Source organism: Kogia breviceps, chromosome 8 (genome assembly GCF_026419965.1).
Source record: "Kogia breviceps isolate mKogBre1 chromosome 8, mKogBre1 haplotype 1, whole genome shotgun sequence".
Classification (NCBI taxonomy): domain Eukaryota; kingdom Metazoa; phylum Chordata; class Mammalia; order Artiodactyla; family Physeteridae; genus Kogia; species Kogia breviceps.
The window spans coordinates 73778049-73794486 of record NC_081317.1 but is presented as its reverse complement, the minus strand read 5'-3'; the positions used below and the strand labels follow the sequence as shown (position 1 = coordinate 73794486).

Genomic DNA, 16438 nt, shown 5'->3' with positions numbered 1-16438 from the left:
CAAAGAAGACTACACACATGCAAATCATTTTAAAATGCTGGAAACAAAACATGAGGAGAAAATATTAAAAGCATCCAGAGAATAAAAGTACACTTTCAAAGGAACAAGTATATGACTGAAAACTGACTCAATAGAAATGATGGAAGCCAGAAGACAACTGAATGACATCTCTAAAGGTCTGATTAAAAAAATGATTGTCAACTTAGAATTCTATTCTCAGCAAAAACATCCTTCAAATGTAAAGGAAAAATAAAGACATTCTCAGACAAACAAAAACTGAGAGAATTAATCAGCAGTGGACTTACACACACACACACACACACACACACACACACACACACACACACACAAAACCCCAAACCAAAACCAAACCAAAACAAAACAAAACACTAGATGCAGAAGAAAATACTTCTGGCAGAAGAGAAATATTTCCTAAAAAAAAAAAAAATTCAAGAGAGAAACATGGAAATGTAGGAAGGAATGAATACTAATGGAATGGAGAAATATGTGAATAAATATAGAACAAACCAAACCAGTCATATCTTCTGGGGTTTAAAAAATACAATTTCTATATGCCTAATAACATAGGTTCAAAATATATACAAGCAAGAATTGATAGAACTGAAAGGAGAAATAAATTCACAATCATAATAGGAAACTAATACACCTCTCAACTGAACAGATAAAAATCAGTAAAAATATAGAAAATAGGAAGAGGATTACAAGCTTGATTCAGTCAACATATACAGACCACTTCATACAACAACAACAAAATATACATTATTTTCTAACACACATAGAACATTTACCTAAATTGACTCTTTTTGGGACATTTCAACAAATTGCAAACGATTGAAATCATTAAGGTATGTTCTCTGTGCATAGTCGGATTATCTAGAAACAAATTAAAAACAGTAACTAGAAAATTCTCAAATATTTAGAAATTAAGCAATACACTTATAAATAACCTATGCATAAAAGAAAAATGGAAATGAGAAAATATTTTGAACTGAATGAGAGGGAAAACACAACTTATTAAAACATGTGGGTTACAGCTAACACTGCATTTAGAGGCAAATTTGCAGCACTTTTCTATGTACATGTTATACTTCAGTAAGTATTTTACTTAAAAAAAATGAATAGCAATGTACTTTTCTAGTAGTATCTAGGAGATCCCTGGATGGGTATTTAGGGGTCCTGGATTACGATCCAATTTCTAAACTAATACTGAGTAGTTGTCAAAGTAAGGCTAAAGGAAAAGCATCTCAGTGTAGGAAGAGAGTGAAGAACTGGGTGTCATGATCATCTGGTTCCAGTCCTAGACCCTCCCTTTAATTAGCTATGTCAGTTTGTTGAATCAAATAACCTCAGTTAGACAGTAAAACCTGGGAGCATCTGAGCTAAACTTGGTTGCAGATACTTATCTAGGTATCACAATAATTTCTTAAAACTTGATTTTGAGTACCTTTAGATGATGCACATACATCAGCAAACCACAGTCCCCACCACACTGTGTTACATAACAGCCCTCCTGCTAAAGACATGGGTTCCTAACACATGACTGCATCTGAATTTGCAACCTTCGGGCCATGTGTTTTCTAAGGTCCTTTCTGGTTTTAATGTTCTTTGTTTCCATGACCTGCACTCAAAAATATGTCCCAAATCTGGACATACTTCTACTAAATATTATTCATTGTTTATCTGAAATTCACATTTAACTGGGTGTCACATAATACTTTTACTTGCTAAATTTAGCACTTCTACCATCAATGCAAGTGACTTTACAAGATTCCACAATAATAACCCATTCAGGAGGGACCATTTTGAAGGTTGATATAATCTATGGTAGATTGTTTGCAAAAATAGCCATAATTATTCCTTCCCTATATCCAGTAGCTCCTCCCATCAAGAGATAAGAGTCCATTTCCTCACTCTTTGAATCTGACCTAGCAGAACAAGTTATCCCAGTTGAGGCCCCTTTAAACTAGCCAGCTCACTAACCTGGCAGATGGCTTCAGATGCATGAATGAGCCCAACCAAGAACTGAACTGCCCAGCTCAGCCCAGATCAAACTGCCACCTTGCAGAATAGTGAGTGAAATAAGTGGTTATTATCTTAAGCCACTAAGTTTTGGGGTGTTTGCTATACACTAAAAGCTACCTGATATAGAACCAATTCTATCCTAATAAAGGAGTTAGATGTGATAATCCTTTTTCTTATAATGTTTTTGACACCTGGCCTCTGACTTATGAAGCTGATACTCTTTCATATTGTACAGCATTCAGCAAAAGTCATTCATTCATGGTATTGGCCTGTTTATTTTCAAGCTGATCTGAATATAAATGCCCAAGACCTCACCTTACGTATCACCTGAGCTGAAGGCGGAATCAAGAGAACTGTGTTTGAGTCCTGGCTCTCATCCCCAGTTTGCCTCTGTCTACCCTCATCTTTATAAGGGAGCCACTGGAGAAGGGTTTCAAGCCTTTTCTGAGATGGAACTGCTTCTCATTTTCCCAGACCTTTGTGATCACTTAGACAGATGTTGAGGATAGCGTTAGATGTAAAGCCCCTAAGCAGGATGGCTAAGAAAGTGGTGCCTACTATGATGTCTATTGGGAAAACTATCAAGTAAATCTTCATCATTTTGCTTTGGGACCACTAAAATGGTCCATTTAAAGCCTTTCAATGAATGCCTTTTCTACAAAGAGTGAATATGCAAATTCCTTAACTTGCAGACGAGGCTCTTGGTGATCTGGTTCTCATCTGACTGTCCACTGTCATCTCCCACCACTTTCCTAGATATGCCCATATGAGATGCTTCTGTTCACTACTACAGATTTTCTGTCTCACTGGTCTCTTATTCTAGTCACCATTACTACAACTAATTCTACACAGTCTTTAAACAGTTTCACTCAGATGCACCTGATAGATGCCTTGTCTTGGGCCCATGCCAACTGCCTGTTACTTCCTGTATTTGATGCTGAGTTTTGTGCAGTCATTTTGAGCTTGGCCCTCAGCAGAATCACTCAGCACCCATGCAAATGTAACCTAGAAATAAAGGAAGAGAGAGTAGCCAACGCTGAATGGACACTTATCTTTGGCCAGTGCAGGAAGGGAACCTGTGGACAAATGCTTCTCCCTTTCTTCCCCTGGGTGATGGCTCTGAGACATACTTCAACATGGTTTCTCAGCTGTTCCCACCAGATCAAGCAGCCAGATGGTCACAGCAGTGGCCAAGTCAGGGATGCATCCTCGTATCAGCTCTCTCTCTTTCCCTGCTTTGATGCCTTCGCCCCACACTTGTACTCCTTGGGATCACATCTCCAAATGTACTACCTGCATACAAGCCTATATCTCAGACTTCACTATCTTGGGAATTCTCGCTGACAGTATCCTACATGGCAGCCAGGTAGGATCACTTGCAGTTCCCTGCAGCTGCCATACTGCTTAATGGCTCCATGCTTTGCACCTGTCATTCCCCCATCCTGAAATGCTTTCCTACTCCCTGATGTTCTTCTTGATGAATTCCCACTCATTCTTTAGGACACTCCCAAGGAGAGCTAACTGTTCCTCTCTGCGTGGTTCCATCATCTCTAGAACTTAACTGTTATTATCTTACTTATTGTAATTCTGCGGCAATTATGTGGCACCTAATGCATAGTGGGTCCTCAGAAAATATGGAATAAATCAAGATCGTAGAGACCCTACACTAAATAACATTTATGGTTGCCCCCAGTTCTAAGACGTTTCATCTTACATTATGCACATGTAGCTTATGACACTGGTAATTTTAACAAATAAACAATTGTTTTAAAAGGGCCTTTAATTGCTTATGCTTTAATTTTTGAATGGGTGATACTTGTCATACTGTAATCTGAGAGCCAATATATCAGCCCACATTAGGCCATTAGAGGCCAGGAAAAGGGGAAGCCACCCTTTGAAGGTTGAGGATACACAGTGGGTGTGTGGGCTGCAGTCCTGGAGTTAAACTGACAATATTTGTACACTGACACTAGAAACAGGTCAGAAAAAACTTAGATACTTTCTGCTGGATACATTTCAGTGGATGTCTAAAACTACCATCAGTTTGAATATATCCTTTCCAAGAGCAGACACCCCTCTTTGGTGTGAAGGGTAATAGGGGTGAGATTACGCTGCTATGTGAAGAATTGTGCTTTTCACGTATAAGCTGTCACAACTGTTCCAGGTCATGTGTGGTCCCTTACTATCATGTAGGCTGGGAAACTCTGGTGGTGAGGCAGTGTGGAAAGAATATGGACATTAGAGCCCAACATTCCTGAGATTCAGTCCCTAATCTACCACTTATTGCTGTGTGGCCCTGGAAAGGCACTTCTCCAACCTTTAGTTTTCTCATATGAAAAATGGGCACTTTCACATACTTTACAAGTTGTGGTAAGGATGTGTTATCAACTGAATGTTTATTTATTGAAATTTATATGTTGAGATCCTAATCCCCAATATGATGGTAATTGGAAGTAGGATCTTGGGAGGTGATTAGGTCATGAGGGCCAAGCTCTCATGGATGGGAGTAGTGCCCTTATAAGAGTCCTCAGAGAGCTCCCTTGCCTTTTCTGCCATGTGAGGACACAGCAAGAAGACTGCTGTCTATGAACCAGGAGGTGGGTCCTCACCAGACTCCGAATCTGCCAGCACCTTGATTTTGAACTTCTCAGCCTTCAGAACTGTGAGAAATAAATGTTTGTTATTTAAGCCTCTCAGTCTATGGTATTTTTGTTATAGCAACTCAAACTGACTAAGACAGGATATAAAGGTCCCAGCACAGTGCCTGCATGTGGTAGATGCTCCATAAATGATCACTAGTTATTATTATTTCCCCAGTAGAATAACTGTTAAAGTAACTTAAAGAACAAAACCAAGACATAAAACTCCAGTGCTATATCTGTAGGTACTCTGGGCACGACATAGCAAAATTTGCTACCCCTCTGCATTGTTGTACATAGGAATGAAAAGATACAATCTGTAAAAAATTTTATATGGTTAGAAAATTGAAAGGTGTCTTAAGAACCTTTAGGAAGTTTGCATTGAAACAGGTGAAATGAAGGATGGAGAAGAAGGCAAATCCTAGAAGCAATTTACTGGGGAAAAAAATAACACAAAACCAGAATTCTCTGTGTTGTACACTGTGTCAATTATTTTCTTGGAATAAGTATTGAACACACTAAGAAGTTTTTGCACTACAATTTTTGTTATGAAGTTTCACCCCAGCCAGCTGAAACATTCTTCAAAGTTTTCAAAGAGACAAAGCAAACACAATCATATTATTTTTTAAACAAAGCCACACCAACTTAACTAACATGTGCCCTTAAACCAGGAACAGCGTAAATAAAGGAGCAAAATGATGAGTAATGGAATTTCTACTGCACGTGCTTTTGTAAGACTTTCATAGATTTTGTGTATGGGGAGGAGGTGGAATGTCATCTACAAGTTAAACAAGTTTAAATTCAACCATCCTTTGATGTAAGCAAACAGATAAGTAGCTATAATTATTCTCATTTTCTAGATGACATCACTGAGACTTAGAGATTTTAAGTAACTTTCTCAAGGTCTCATACCTAGTGAGTGGGGAGCCTTGATACCATAGTTCATGGGTCTGTTATAACCAGGCCTGGTGACCCCTCCTTGCCCTTTTCAGAGACTCCCTCTCTCCACTGCTCACTATTTTTGTTTTGTCCTCTCTTCCGTGTCTAAGACGTGGCATAGCTTGTTACCCAGAGAATTCCCCTGTGGTAGTCTACCACAGCATGGCGCTCTTCTCACATCTGTTGTTGCTAGCCTTCTTGGTGTTCCTGAGAAATGGAAGAAAAGCTATCAACTCCCTCCCCCAGAAAAACATACATACAGTCAACATCGTGATTACAATGGACTCGAATTAAAGCTGATTTATTCTTGATCTTTCTCTACTCCTCTTGTAATTCAGTTTCTCCTCATTATCACATTTTCTAGGGGTCTTGCTAACTAAATGGTTAGTTATTCTTATATACATCAGTGAAGGCTTATAGGTTCATTTATTCACTCCGTGGACATTTTTGAGCCTCTGTAGTGTATAAGGTACAATAGTAAGCCCTGTGGGGATTCAAACAGGAATTTGATAGTACTCTGCCCTCAATACACTGCCAATCAGAGCTAATGAGACTCATTTTTTGTTTGTTGGTTTGAGTTATCTCTTTTCACTAGATTCAGTGTTGAAAGGCCATGAGGCTGCAGCTGCTATAGCTTCTTGCTACCATGAGAGGAGAGCCTGTCTGAGATTGGAGCCAACTCAGAAAAACCAGAGCAGAGAGATGGAGAGAGAGACTGATCCCAGTGACATAGTTTTATCCCCTACATCAAGCTATGCCTGAAGTCAGCCCTGAAATGGCCTTTCTTTCTGTTACAAAGGGTAAAAAACTGTTCCCAACCAAAATAGTCCTAACATATACAAGTTTTTTTGTGTCATCTTTTAAAATTTCCTTGTCTTTCCAGATATAGTCTCACACACTCTTAGAATCTTCTACTCAGTGCTGGAACCTGGTTGAACCAAGGCTGAATCTCTTCAACAGCATCCCTAACTGATGCGACACTGTCCCAGACTCTCTGAAGCAACAGGAAGGAAAGAGAGATCAGTGGTAGGACCAAGCTGCACATCTTCTTCTTAGTCAGGCAAAGGTGCATTTAGGATCCGAGGCCAAATGGATACTCACTGGGAAGGTGGCTGGAACCAAAGGCTCTCAAAAGGACCCAAGTCAAAACTGCCAGGAGGAACATAAGCAGAAAATCTGTGTGAGTTGTACCTCTGTAAGTGCAAGTGCTAGGGGAAGAGGGGGTAGCCATAGGAGATCAGCCAGAGAGTACAGTGCCAAAAATGGTAAGATGCAAAAGAGGCAGTATTTAGACACCTTCTCCAAAGAGCCAGTATTTAGATATCTGTCCTAACAGAATGTATTCAATATCCAAGAAAGAATTTGAAATAGCACCAAACATTTTAAAAGTTATTTTCTTTTAATTCCTCCTGCACTCACCCTGGCTAAATGATCATGAAGCTAAGGGGCAGAGGAGGAAGTTAAACACAGTACAGAGTCTTCCCTTTTATCATCTCCAAACTATGAATCAGGCCCATGCTGAGGGAGAAAGATGATTTGATTGAATGAGAAACTGAAGTTTTAATTTGAATTGGACTTTTTAACATACCTGAATGTGTGGCGGCTCTTATACCTCAACCAGACTGAGAAGCTATGGGATCTGCCAAGGGGTGGGGAAGGGAGAATTCTTTAGGGTATGTTTGAAGAGAGTGTTGGAAAGAAAAAACAAAGCTGTTCCTGATTGCACCCTACCTAATTAAGCCAGTTCAACAAATAGGTTATGCTATAGGTTGCTCTGTGGTGTTATTCCCTAGACTTATCTTGAGGTAGACCATAAGAAACAGCATGACGCAACTCTCTGTAAGGACCCTTCAGGAAATATCTCTATAATCTTAGTAACAAGGATAGTTCTTTTTGTCTGGACCAAATGATGTGCTGTTATCCAACTGGTATACCAAGTAAAATGGAGAGGGTCAGTGAGAAAGGTCTATTCTTTAGGGAGTATTTTTATCACTGACATCGTTTACAATTGCTGACACATGGTGATAATAAGAAGTAGATCAACTTTTAGCCTAGTTTATTGTAGTTTATACATTTTCTACAGAAAATGCACCTCCTTATTGCCTCCACCCATTGATGGACTGCTTCATCTGTTTCTATCCTAAGAACACTGTAAATCTTGTTTTACAGATGAGTTTTCCGTCTTTTTCAGTTTCTAGAAAGTGAGGACTCAAACTGATATATCTCCTCCCCTGTCTGCCAGCATATTTCTATACTAGGTCTCAGTCCTGGGCTTAAGTTTAGATCATCATCTACTTTTTTTTTCATTTTTGTCCCTCTCTCTTTTATTTTTAAACCTACCTCTAATTAAATTATCTTTGTGCGCATAGCTTTGTAAGCCCTTTAAATCCTTTTTGCAGCAAGATATATAAGCAATGTAATAAACAGAAAGAATGATTTTAAATGCACATACTGAATTACCTACCCCACAGGTATAGCATCCCACGTGCAGTTCATTCTAGACACATCATTTTTCCCATTTCAAAATGCAGTAAAGGACCCCTAGAATGTTATTTCTGGTTTCCTTAGGAAACAGCACCATGTGGCATAACTCACCTACCCCAGTAGTGTGATCTCCCTTTGGTCCTGTGTAGGAGGTAGGAGTTTCTCCCCTCCTCCTGTGCCAGCTGCTCCGGTTCCTTCTCTCCTGAGTAAATGCACATTCATCTTGTTCGAAAGTACACTCTCCAGGTGGAGTTGGAAGCTTCTCTGCAAGGAAACAGCAGGTGTTGCGGTTGCTGAGGCTCTTTCAATGAATACGTATTCCAAGGCTCACTGGAAGCACATGCTGCACGTATGGGTGTCGTCTGGCCACATGCCCCACATAAAGAGACAGCCCCCTCACCAGAAGCCCACCTAAGCCACACTGGTGCCTCCAGCTAGAGGTTGGACTCCACCCTAGGTTCTGCCAGAGGGGCAGAGAACAATCAGAAATCTAGATCCAAAAGTATGGGAATACTTTGAGAAAGAAACTTTCTCTGACTTGTGAATTTATTTGTGTGAATGAGCTTATAAAGCTCTGAAAATTGGAGGTATGTTGCCTTTATGGAAACATAAAAAATAATAAAACGGCATGCAGGATTTTTCTTCAGAAATCCAGAATGAGTGAAGGGAATCCTCAGAGCAACTCTATAACTGCTTTGGAGGAGGGGGAGAATGTGAAAGAATTAAATGTGATTTTGGAGACATAGCTTTATATGTGTGGAGCAGGTTACCGAATTTTTCTGTGCCTCAGCATTCTTATTTGTAATGTGGGAATATTAATGGTATCCACCTCAGGGGGTTGTGAGGATTAAATAAGATGATGTATGTAAAATATTTAGAACATGAAGTTCTCAATAAATATTAGCTAAATACATATTAGAACTTGGTGTTTTGCTACCTGGAGGCTTATTTTCCACTTCCAAAAAGAAATGTTTATGTCTTCGGGTGCTATCTTCAATAACCATAATAATGATTATTATTAGAGTGGTGTCACCTCCCAACTTCCTGGGGACTTCTTTGGTTGTACCTCCCTACATCTAGATTCTCTAATAAACAGCCTATCTTTTCCATCTCTTGCATGATAATTACCTTACTTCATTTTATTTTATATACACTACAAGCTAATGAAGCCTCATTCCCTTTTCTACGTCTTGAGTGTAGAGATTTTTATCTTGTTTTATGTTGTTCTTGCAGTGCCACACAAATTGACTACAAACAAATTATCTTTTAATTAAATAAACATGGAGATTATTCTCTGGTGCCAAATTGATGCCACAATTTGCCTGTTTGTTAAAGAAATGGATACCCTGAGACTTAGGATGCACTGGTAATTAATAGATAGAAACCAATGATTTGGGTTGAGGTATGCACCATTTTCTCATTAGACATAATGTCCAACCCACAGCCACAATATTTGTCACTATCATCAATGCTTGCTCCATTGTTCCACTGTCATTTAATTCACTTGGAAAATATTTATTTATTATCATTTAGAAATGATATGTTTAGCCTAGTCTATGTATGATAACAATTTCATCAATATTTCTTGAAAATCTGCATGCATATGAGGCAACAACAATAATAATAACAAAAGGAATTATAATAGAAGGTATTTGTTTTTAAAGCACTGTTTTGTGCTAGGTCCTACACTAGGGAATTTATGTGTATTATCCCCACTTTTCAGGTAGGTATTACCACCTCTCTTATAGATGAAGATACAGGGGTTAAGTCATATGTACAAAGTCACACATTGCATTCAAGGCATCATTTCTAAATGAGAGAGGCACTTCTGGCAAGAAAAGCAAAGGACAGAGTAGCACAGATTAAATGTACGTGGTATGTTCTTACAGAAACAGGACATGCCATGAATCGGCCAGGGAGATAAAAGAAAGCTGAAATGACCACCGTCTTACCTGGAGACCAGCAGCTTCCCAATTCCATTGTAATGTCATCCAGGGCTACAAGTCCACAGTCCCAAAAACTTTTGCACAGGCTCATGAAAACCACCTGCAATTCAGAAAAGTAAAACTGTGAGTTCTGTTAACTGAAAATTGGAAACTCTTATGACCTGGGATGTACTTGACACAACAGATGTGCAGAAGCAAACTACAGGGAGGCACCTCTTCATTGTCTGTGAACCACAGATCACAGTGGCATGAGTAATGGTTAACCATTTATATATGACCCTGGGACTACTTCTCTTATTTTTTTCAGCAGAATCAAGCTCACAATGGTATGTTGTGTACACTAATGCTTAACTTAGTCTGCATTCTTTAAAACACTGGGAGAGGAAAGCAAGAAGTTAACTAGGTGGCAGAGGAAAACCAGTCAACTTTTAAATATTTTCCCCAGATAATCCACAAAGTGTATACAGGGTGGATGGCAGTCCAAGCTCTTTTACAAACATTTCCAGTGTAAACACACTATTGATATTTTGGAATTGACTTTCTGGCAATGTGCTTCATTCATAGAGTGAACAAAGTCCCAGTGATTTGCTATCTGGAGACCCAAGTTCCATTTCCAAAGTAAAGATCTATGTCCTTGAGTGTTATCACTAATAAAAGCCCTAAATGCAGTTATTTTATCAGGCCAAACATTTTTACTGTTGTATGTGAAGGAAAAATAAATCTCTACTATAAATTATTAAATTCAGTGTTCCAAAGAGAGAGAAAAAAGTCTTGGATTTCTTTCCATTAAGCCAATTTAAAAGTCTCCTTTTCATGTATAGGATGAGCAAATAGCACTTTTCAAAACATTTATACTAGATTTTCACTGTACTTTGCAGTTTACAAAGCTGCTTCACAGGTATAACCTAATGTTTAATGAGCACAAGGTCATTCAGTCCATGGTCAATCCCTCAAATACAAATCTTAATTCAAAAAAGACAAAGATGTTACAGAAAGTAGAACCCAAATTATGAATAATGAGAACATTTGATTTTTTTAAGGTTCTAATATTCAGTATGCTATGTCTTCAATTCATCTGTGTTATCAACAGGATCTATCTGCTCTTTGATGATCAGAGCCACCAGAATATAAAATTTATTTAAAAAGAAATGGAAAAATCTCATGACAGTTTATCACTATGCAAAATATAAAATGTCTTAGGCCAATATCTTCAGAATAACTCCTAATTGTAAGATGTGTGACAGTTTACTTGGACTGTATTCATATTACTTTAAATTATAAAAAGGATAGTTTGGAGATGCAATAATATATAACTATATGTATTTACAAGGAACAAAATAAAAGGGGCATTTTTGGGTTTTTTAATTTAACTTCCATTAATTTTCTTACCTTTATAAATTCTAGAGATGAGCTGACTATGTAAAATATTTTACTTGTAGGATTTATGTGTGGGAACTTGTTCCCCATTTGCAAAGCAGAGGTCTATGGCATCAGCCCTGAGTACAGTTACATTTTATCAGCAATTCTTCCTGTTCTATGGGAAGGAATGGTAATCTGTCTCCTTATTTACTGAATTAATTGTGCTGCAGTGAGAAAAGACTTGGCTTTCGTTTCTGTATAGTCTGTTTTTGACATGAATAGTGAAAAAGTACTTTTTCAAAATGATTCTGTGGTAGTGAAATGATTCACCATGTAAATTATTACCTAAATAAGACTCAACTATTTGGCAGGTAAACATATCTTAAAGAGGAGAGATGTAAACATGCTTTCACATGTTTACTACAGCATTATTTTATACTGACCATAAAACCAAGCAAGCAAGGAAGCAAATAAATGAAAGAACCCAACATTTCAAAAACCGAGGAAATACACAAATCATGGTGCTACAATCTAAGAAATAGGCAATCATTAACTCTGATAGCTTGTGAATATTATTTAGTAGTAGAGAAATATATTCCTCTCATAATGTTAAGTGAAAAAAAGCTGGTTATAATAGATAAAATTAAAATAAAGCAAAATAAAATAAGATAAGTTATATCGAACTAGTCTAAAAATACCTAGAAAAAACCTTGAAAATTTACCAAATGTATAACAATTTTGTTAGGTTCATGAAATTACGGGTATTGAATAGAATTTCCTTTCATCTTCTAAACATTCTTTAATTTTGCTATATTTATAATTGAGAGAAAAGAAGAAGGAATCAAGATATCCATAATGAAGATGTGGAATAATGAGTTACTGTTTTTCAGATTGGCACTGTTTATTATAGTAGCCACGACGACATGTGGATATTTAAATGAAAATTAAATAAAATTTAAAATTCATTTCCTTAGGTGCACTAATCACATTTCAAGTGCGTAACAGCCACGTAGCGCCAGTGGTCAAGTGAGCTGGTTATCTCAGATATGTAACATTTCTTCATTGCAGAAAGTTCCACTGGATAGAGCTTCCTGGCTCCTTTTGGACATTCCAAACAAATCTGTGAACCGCCACAGTGGGTTAAGTGAAATGCTAAAGATGTTCTGGACAACAGCAGGCCACTAGGTTATTCCTATCTTAGAACTCTTTCTACACTTAGAATACTGGCCAGATCACATGTTGTTCTGATAAAAGAGCCACAAAGTCAGTCAGCTATGTACTAGATTCAAACTATGGCCTCAAACCTCAGATCTGTTTGGCAGTTGTCTATCAGCATTCCAACACACAAAAGAAACATGACAAGATCAGCTTGTTTGGTCTAACACATTGGATTTCCACCCTGCTATAAACAATGCTAATAATTTCATCTCCTATTCTTGTGCCGCCATCTTGCATTTTGAGGGCCTCTTGAGGTGGAGAGGTTATTTTAGGGTAGTTGGTGACTGGGTAAGCTGAGGATTGGGCCTGGCTGACACAGGCAAAGAGAAAGCCAAACATTTCGGTCTGTTCTTAAGAACTCTGTCCCTGGGTCCCATTAAGAATGTGACAAGAAGGAAATTGCCCATAGTCTAAATTCTTAAGGGGATTAACCTCTTGTTTATTTATAGAGCTTTTTTTAAAAACAGTGTTTATTTCATTTTTGGCAGTATTTCAAAGTAAACAGAATATCTCTAAAGACTGGGAAAAAAATCTTAGGCAACTCGAATGTATACTGTTATCTATTTAAGAGGGGAGAAGAGGGACAAAGTAAACTGCTGTTCCTTAGACAGTGTTCCTGATGTTATGCAAATCTCTTAAAAGTTAGGGGCAAATTAGACTTGTGTAAATGAATTTGTTTCAGTGCACTAAAGGTTCCAGTCCTTAGGGACAAGTGATACTTTCAAATTTTTTGGATAGAGAATATTAATTGTTGAGAAAACTTAGCTAGACTAACTTTGGAAATACAAATAGGAGGTGACTGGAGAGAGCTATAAATACATATTTGCAAACAAATAATTTTAAATATAGTCAAGTAAAGATCAAAAGCATGATTTAACTTACTTCTTATCATATTAAAATTAGACATTGCATATGCTCATTTATCTACATCAGGGTGTTCTGATCTCAGCCCTATTGACATTTGGGGCCAGATAATTCTTTGTTGTAGGGGACTGCCCTGTGCATTGTGGGATGTTAAGCATTCCTGGTCTCTACCCACTAGATACCAATATCACCCCCAAGTTATAACAATCAAAAATGTCTCCAGACACTGCCAAATGTCCCTTTGGGGAGGGAGGCCAGGGCAAAATCTTTTCTGGCTGAGAAACACCAGTCAAGGGTGGTAGAAAACTGCTATCTGGATTATCAAACTCCACTTGCTAAATTTCTATTATGTGTAGTTCCTATGTGAGGAAGTTTCAGATCTGTTACCTCCTTTTTTGATTCTCTGTCAAGTTCAACCTGTTAATTCTTCCCAGTCAGAGCAGGACAGTTGTTTACATTTTAAAAGCAGACTAGATTGAATTAGTTTTCTTTTCCTCTGCACATCACCAGGTGGTAGTCTAAGGAGCAATGAAATATCCTCAAGCCCTGGAAAGAAAAGACAAAGGGGCAAAAAAGCAAGGGAGATGGACTGACACTCCAGCTCAATAATGATCCTGGAGATGATCAGGGCTCCACTCTTCCAATTTCCTGCTTCAGAAAACTGCAAATTGTCAAAGTGCAATAGAGTATCTTCTTTGTTTTCACTTGCCTCCCTTTCAAAAATGAATGATCTACTCCCTCAAAATAACATAATGACAGGGAGCAAATCCTAAGGGTAACTGAGAAAACTTTCCTCATAGTATACAAATTTTAATTCTCTCCTAAAGTTTTTCCCTCCCAGGGGGTGAGGACAGTGGGGTGGAGAGAGAGTCTGTACAGAAATGCAGCCACAAGGCTGGGTTACTCAGAGGGGCTAGACTGCCCCTAAACCTGTAAAAGTCTAGAAAAGTTCCTGATTAAAGCACGCAGGAAAGAAAAAGCAGAGAAACAGATATGTCAGGAACTTATTTTCCCAAACCAAATCAGGCCGGATTTTTAAAATAATTAGGGTTACTAATTATAACTTTATGAAGTGTCATAGTTTAAGTGGTACCCAACACAAGGAATAGGACTTTGCTGAGGGAGGGAAGAAATGAAAGCTTTTGCAGGGAACCACAAACCTTTGTTGTGTAGTTAAAAAAACATCGTTGGTATTAAAGAGCTCAACAGTGGCTGAACTGACTGGTTTTTCACTGACTTTTAAAGTAGTTTCATGGCCTTCCAGAGAGACATCACTGGCCAGGTTGTTGGGTTAATCCACCACCTACTTTACCAATTGAAGAGCCCCAGTTGGGCCTATAATTAGTATGTGAATGATAGTTTCCAGAAATGGCCTCCTATCTTCACATAGAAACATTTCAATCCTATGCCAACAATACTATAAATTACCGATGTTCGAAAACAAACCTAGTTAGGTTCTTGTTATTAGCAGTGGACCTTAACAATTTACCAGAGGGTTTGATTCTGGGTTAAATTTAACTTCTACTCTGACGAGGTTTGAAATCTTTTGGAATCATTTGCAGAGATAAATTTGGATATGGTGACTACAGAGTTGGTGGAATAATTACTCACAAAATTACTATAATCCAGTCAGTGGAATTCCAGAGCCCTTCATTAAGATGATTTTGACACAATTGCAGGATATACTATACTATGTAATGCAACTGCATTCATTTAACTGTTTGACAATAAGTTGTAAGAGAATTTTTTAAAAAAACATAAAGCAAAACAAAAATTCTCACATTAGACACTTGACTAAAAGGGTGGAATTTTCACAAATCCCTAAAGACAGGCTGAGTGGAGCTTTATCTAGAAAAATGAGTATAAGACTTTAGTATTTTTAGAATCCCAGCCATGTTTGGGGAAATAGTTGCTAAACCGTAACAGCATGCCTCCTGCAGATACTATATTTGGTCTTCAGATCCCACAAAAGGCAGAAAGACCATGTGTTTTTAAATAAGTCTTTAGCTGACCAACACTTTTTTTCTTAAAAGATCCATCTGTTTTGTTTCTTCTTTTTTTAAAGACCCATCGGATTTAATTCAGCTCTTGGCTTTCACAAGCAACAAAGACTGAACAGCTTCCAGCTTCACCCAGCATGAGTCCTTCCGCTTGTAAGAGCCTCCCATTTTAGGGTAGAGGGCGCCCTGTGGTAGATTTGCAGATCAGCAGCCAAAGTTTTTCATTGCTATTTGTGTGGTAAATACCCAGATCTCTCAACTCACTGATTTCAGAAATCTGCATTATTTTCAAATCATTTGGTCACTGAAAAGGAAAAGGAGTTTCCAGAAGAGACCTCAGAATCAGATATTTTTTAGAATGAGGAAAAGGCCCAGAGACCCTATGATATGAGCTCAAGGTCATATAACAGCTAGCTGTAGACCCAGCCATGAAACATGACACTCTGAATATCTGATAGAGCATATTTCATTATACCAATCTGCTCATTTTCTCCTTTTTGCTTTAGGTATTTTAGAATATGATTCTGAAAGTCTTGAAACTCCCCAATTAATAGCAGAGGACAAGTATGTCTTTGACCTGTATTTATATTATAACTAGCTTCCTGTCATTTTGCCTTATGTATGTTTATAAAGAGTTCTCCATCACCTGGCACCAGAACCTGAATCTTACATAGATTGTGACTGAATTTCAGGGCTGGTGAGTGCTGAAACCTCTTCTCGCAGGCAGTAACCCCGCCTCTCCACAGCAGGTGTTCCTTCTCTTCACTGATGTCTTTCTCTCTCTTAGCCGATGACCTCATGTCTGCTCTATACGGAAAATTTAGCCCATAGGAAAGAATCCCCTCAACTCCCCACACCTTCAATCTTATCTTCATTTGTACCCATTTTCACTTCCTTTCCTTTGTTTTGGGAGTGAGGTCTGTCTGACTCCAAAATTCATGCTCTT

At 38.1% G+C, this 16438-nt stretch overlaps 1 protein-coding gene across 4 annotated transcripts in view; it reads right to left on the bottom strand.

The window, feature by feature from the left end:
• Positions 1–16438, bottom strand: part of MAMDC2 (MAM domain containing 2) — a 166266-nt gene that overhangs the window by 27520 nt on the left and 122308 nt on the right. For 2 of the 4 annotated variants that reach the window (XR_010841596.1, XR_010841595.1), the window contains exons 10-11: positions 10058–10151; positions 8221–8369 (exon numbers count right to left, since the gene is read on the bottom strand). Coding sequence is in view for 2 of the 4 variants with exons in the window: in XM_059072723.2 (XP_058928706.1) it covers positions 8217–8369; positions 10058–10151 (247 nt within the window). In the remaining 2 variants the exon portion in view is untranslated. Of the gene's footprint in view, positions 1–8216; positions 8370–10057; positions 10152–16438 lie in introns of all 4 variants that reach the window. The other 2 variants (XM_059072723.2, XM_059072722.2) reach the window with 1 other exon arrangement.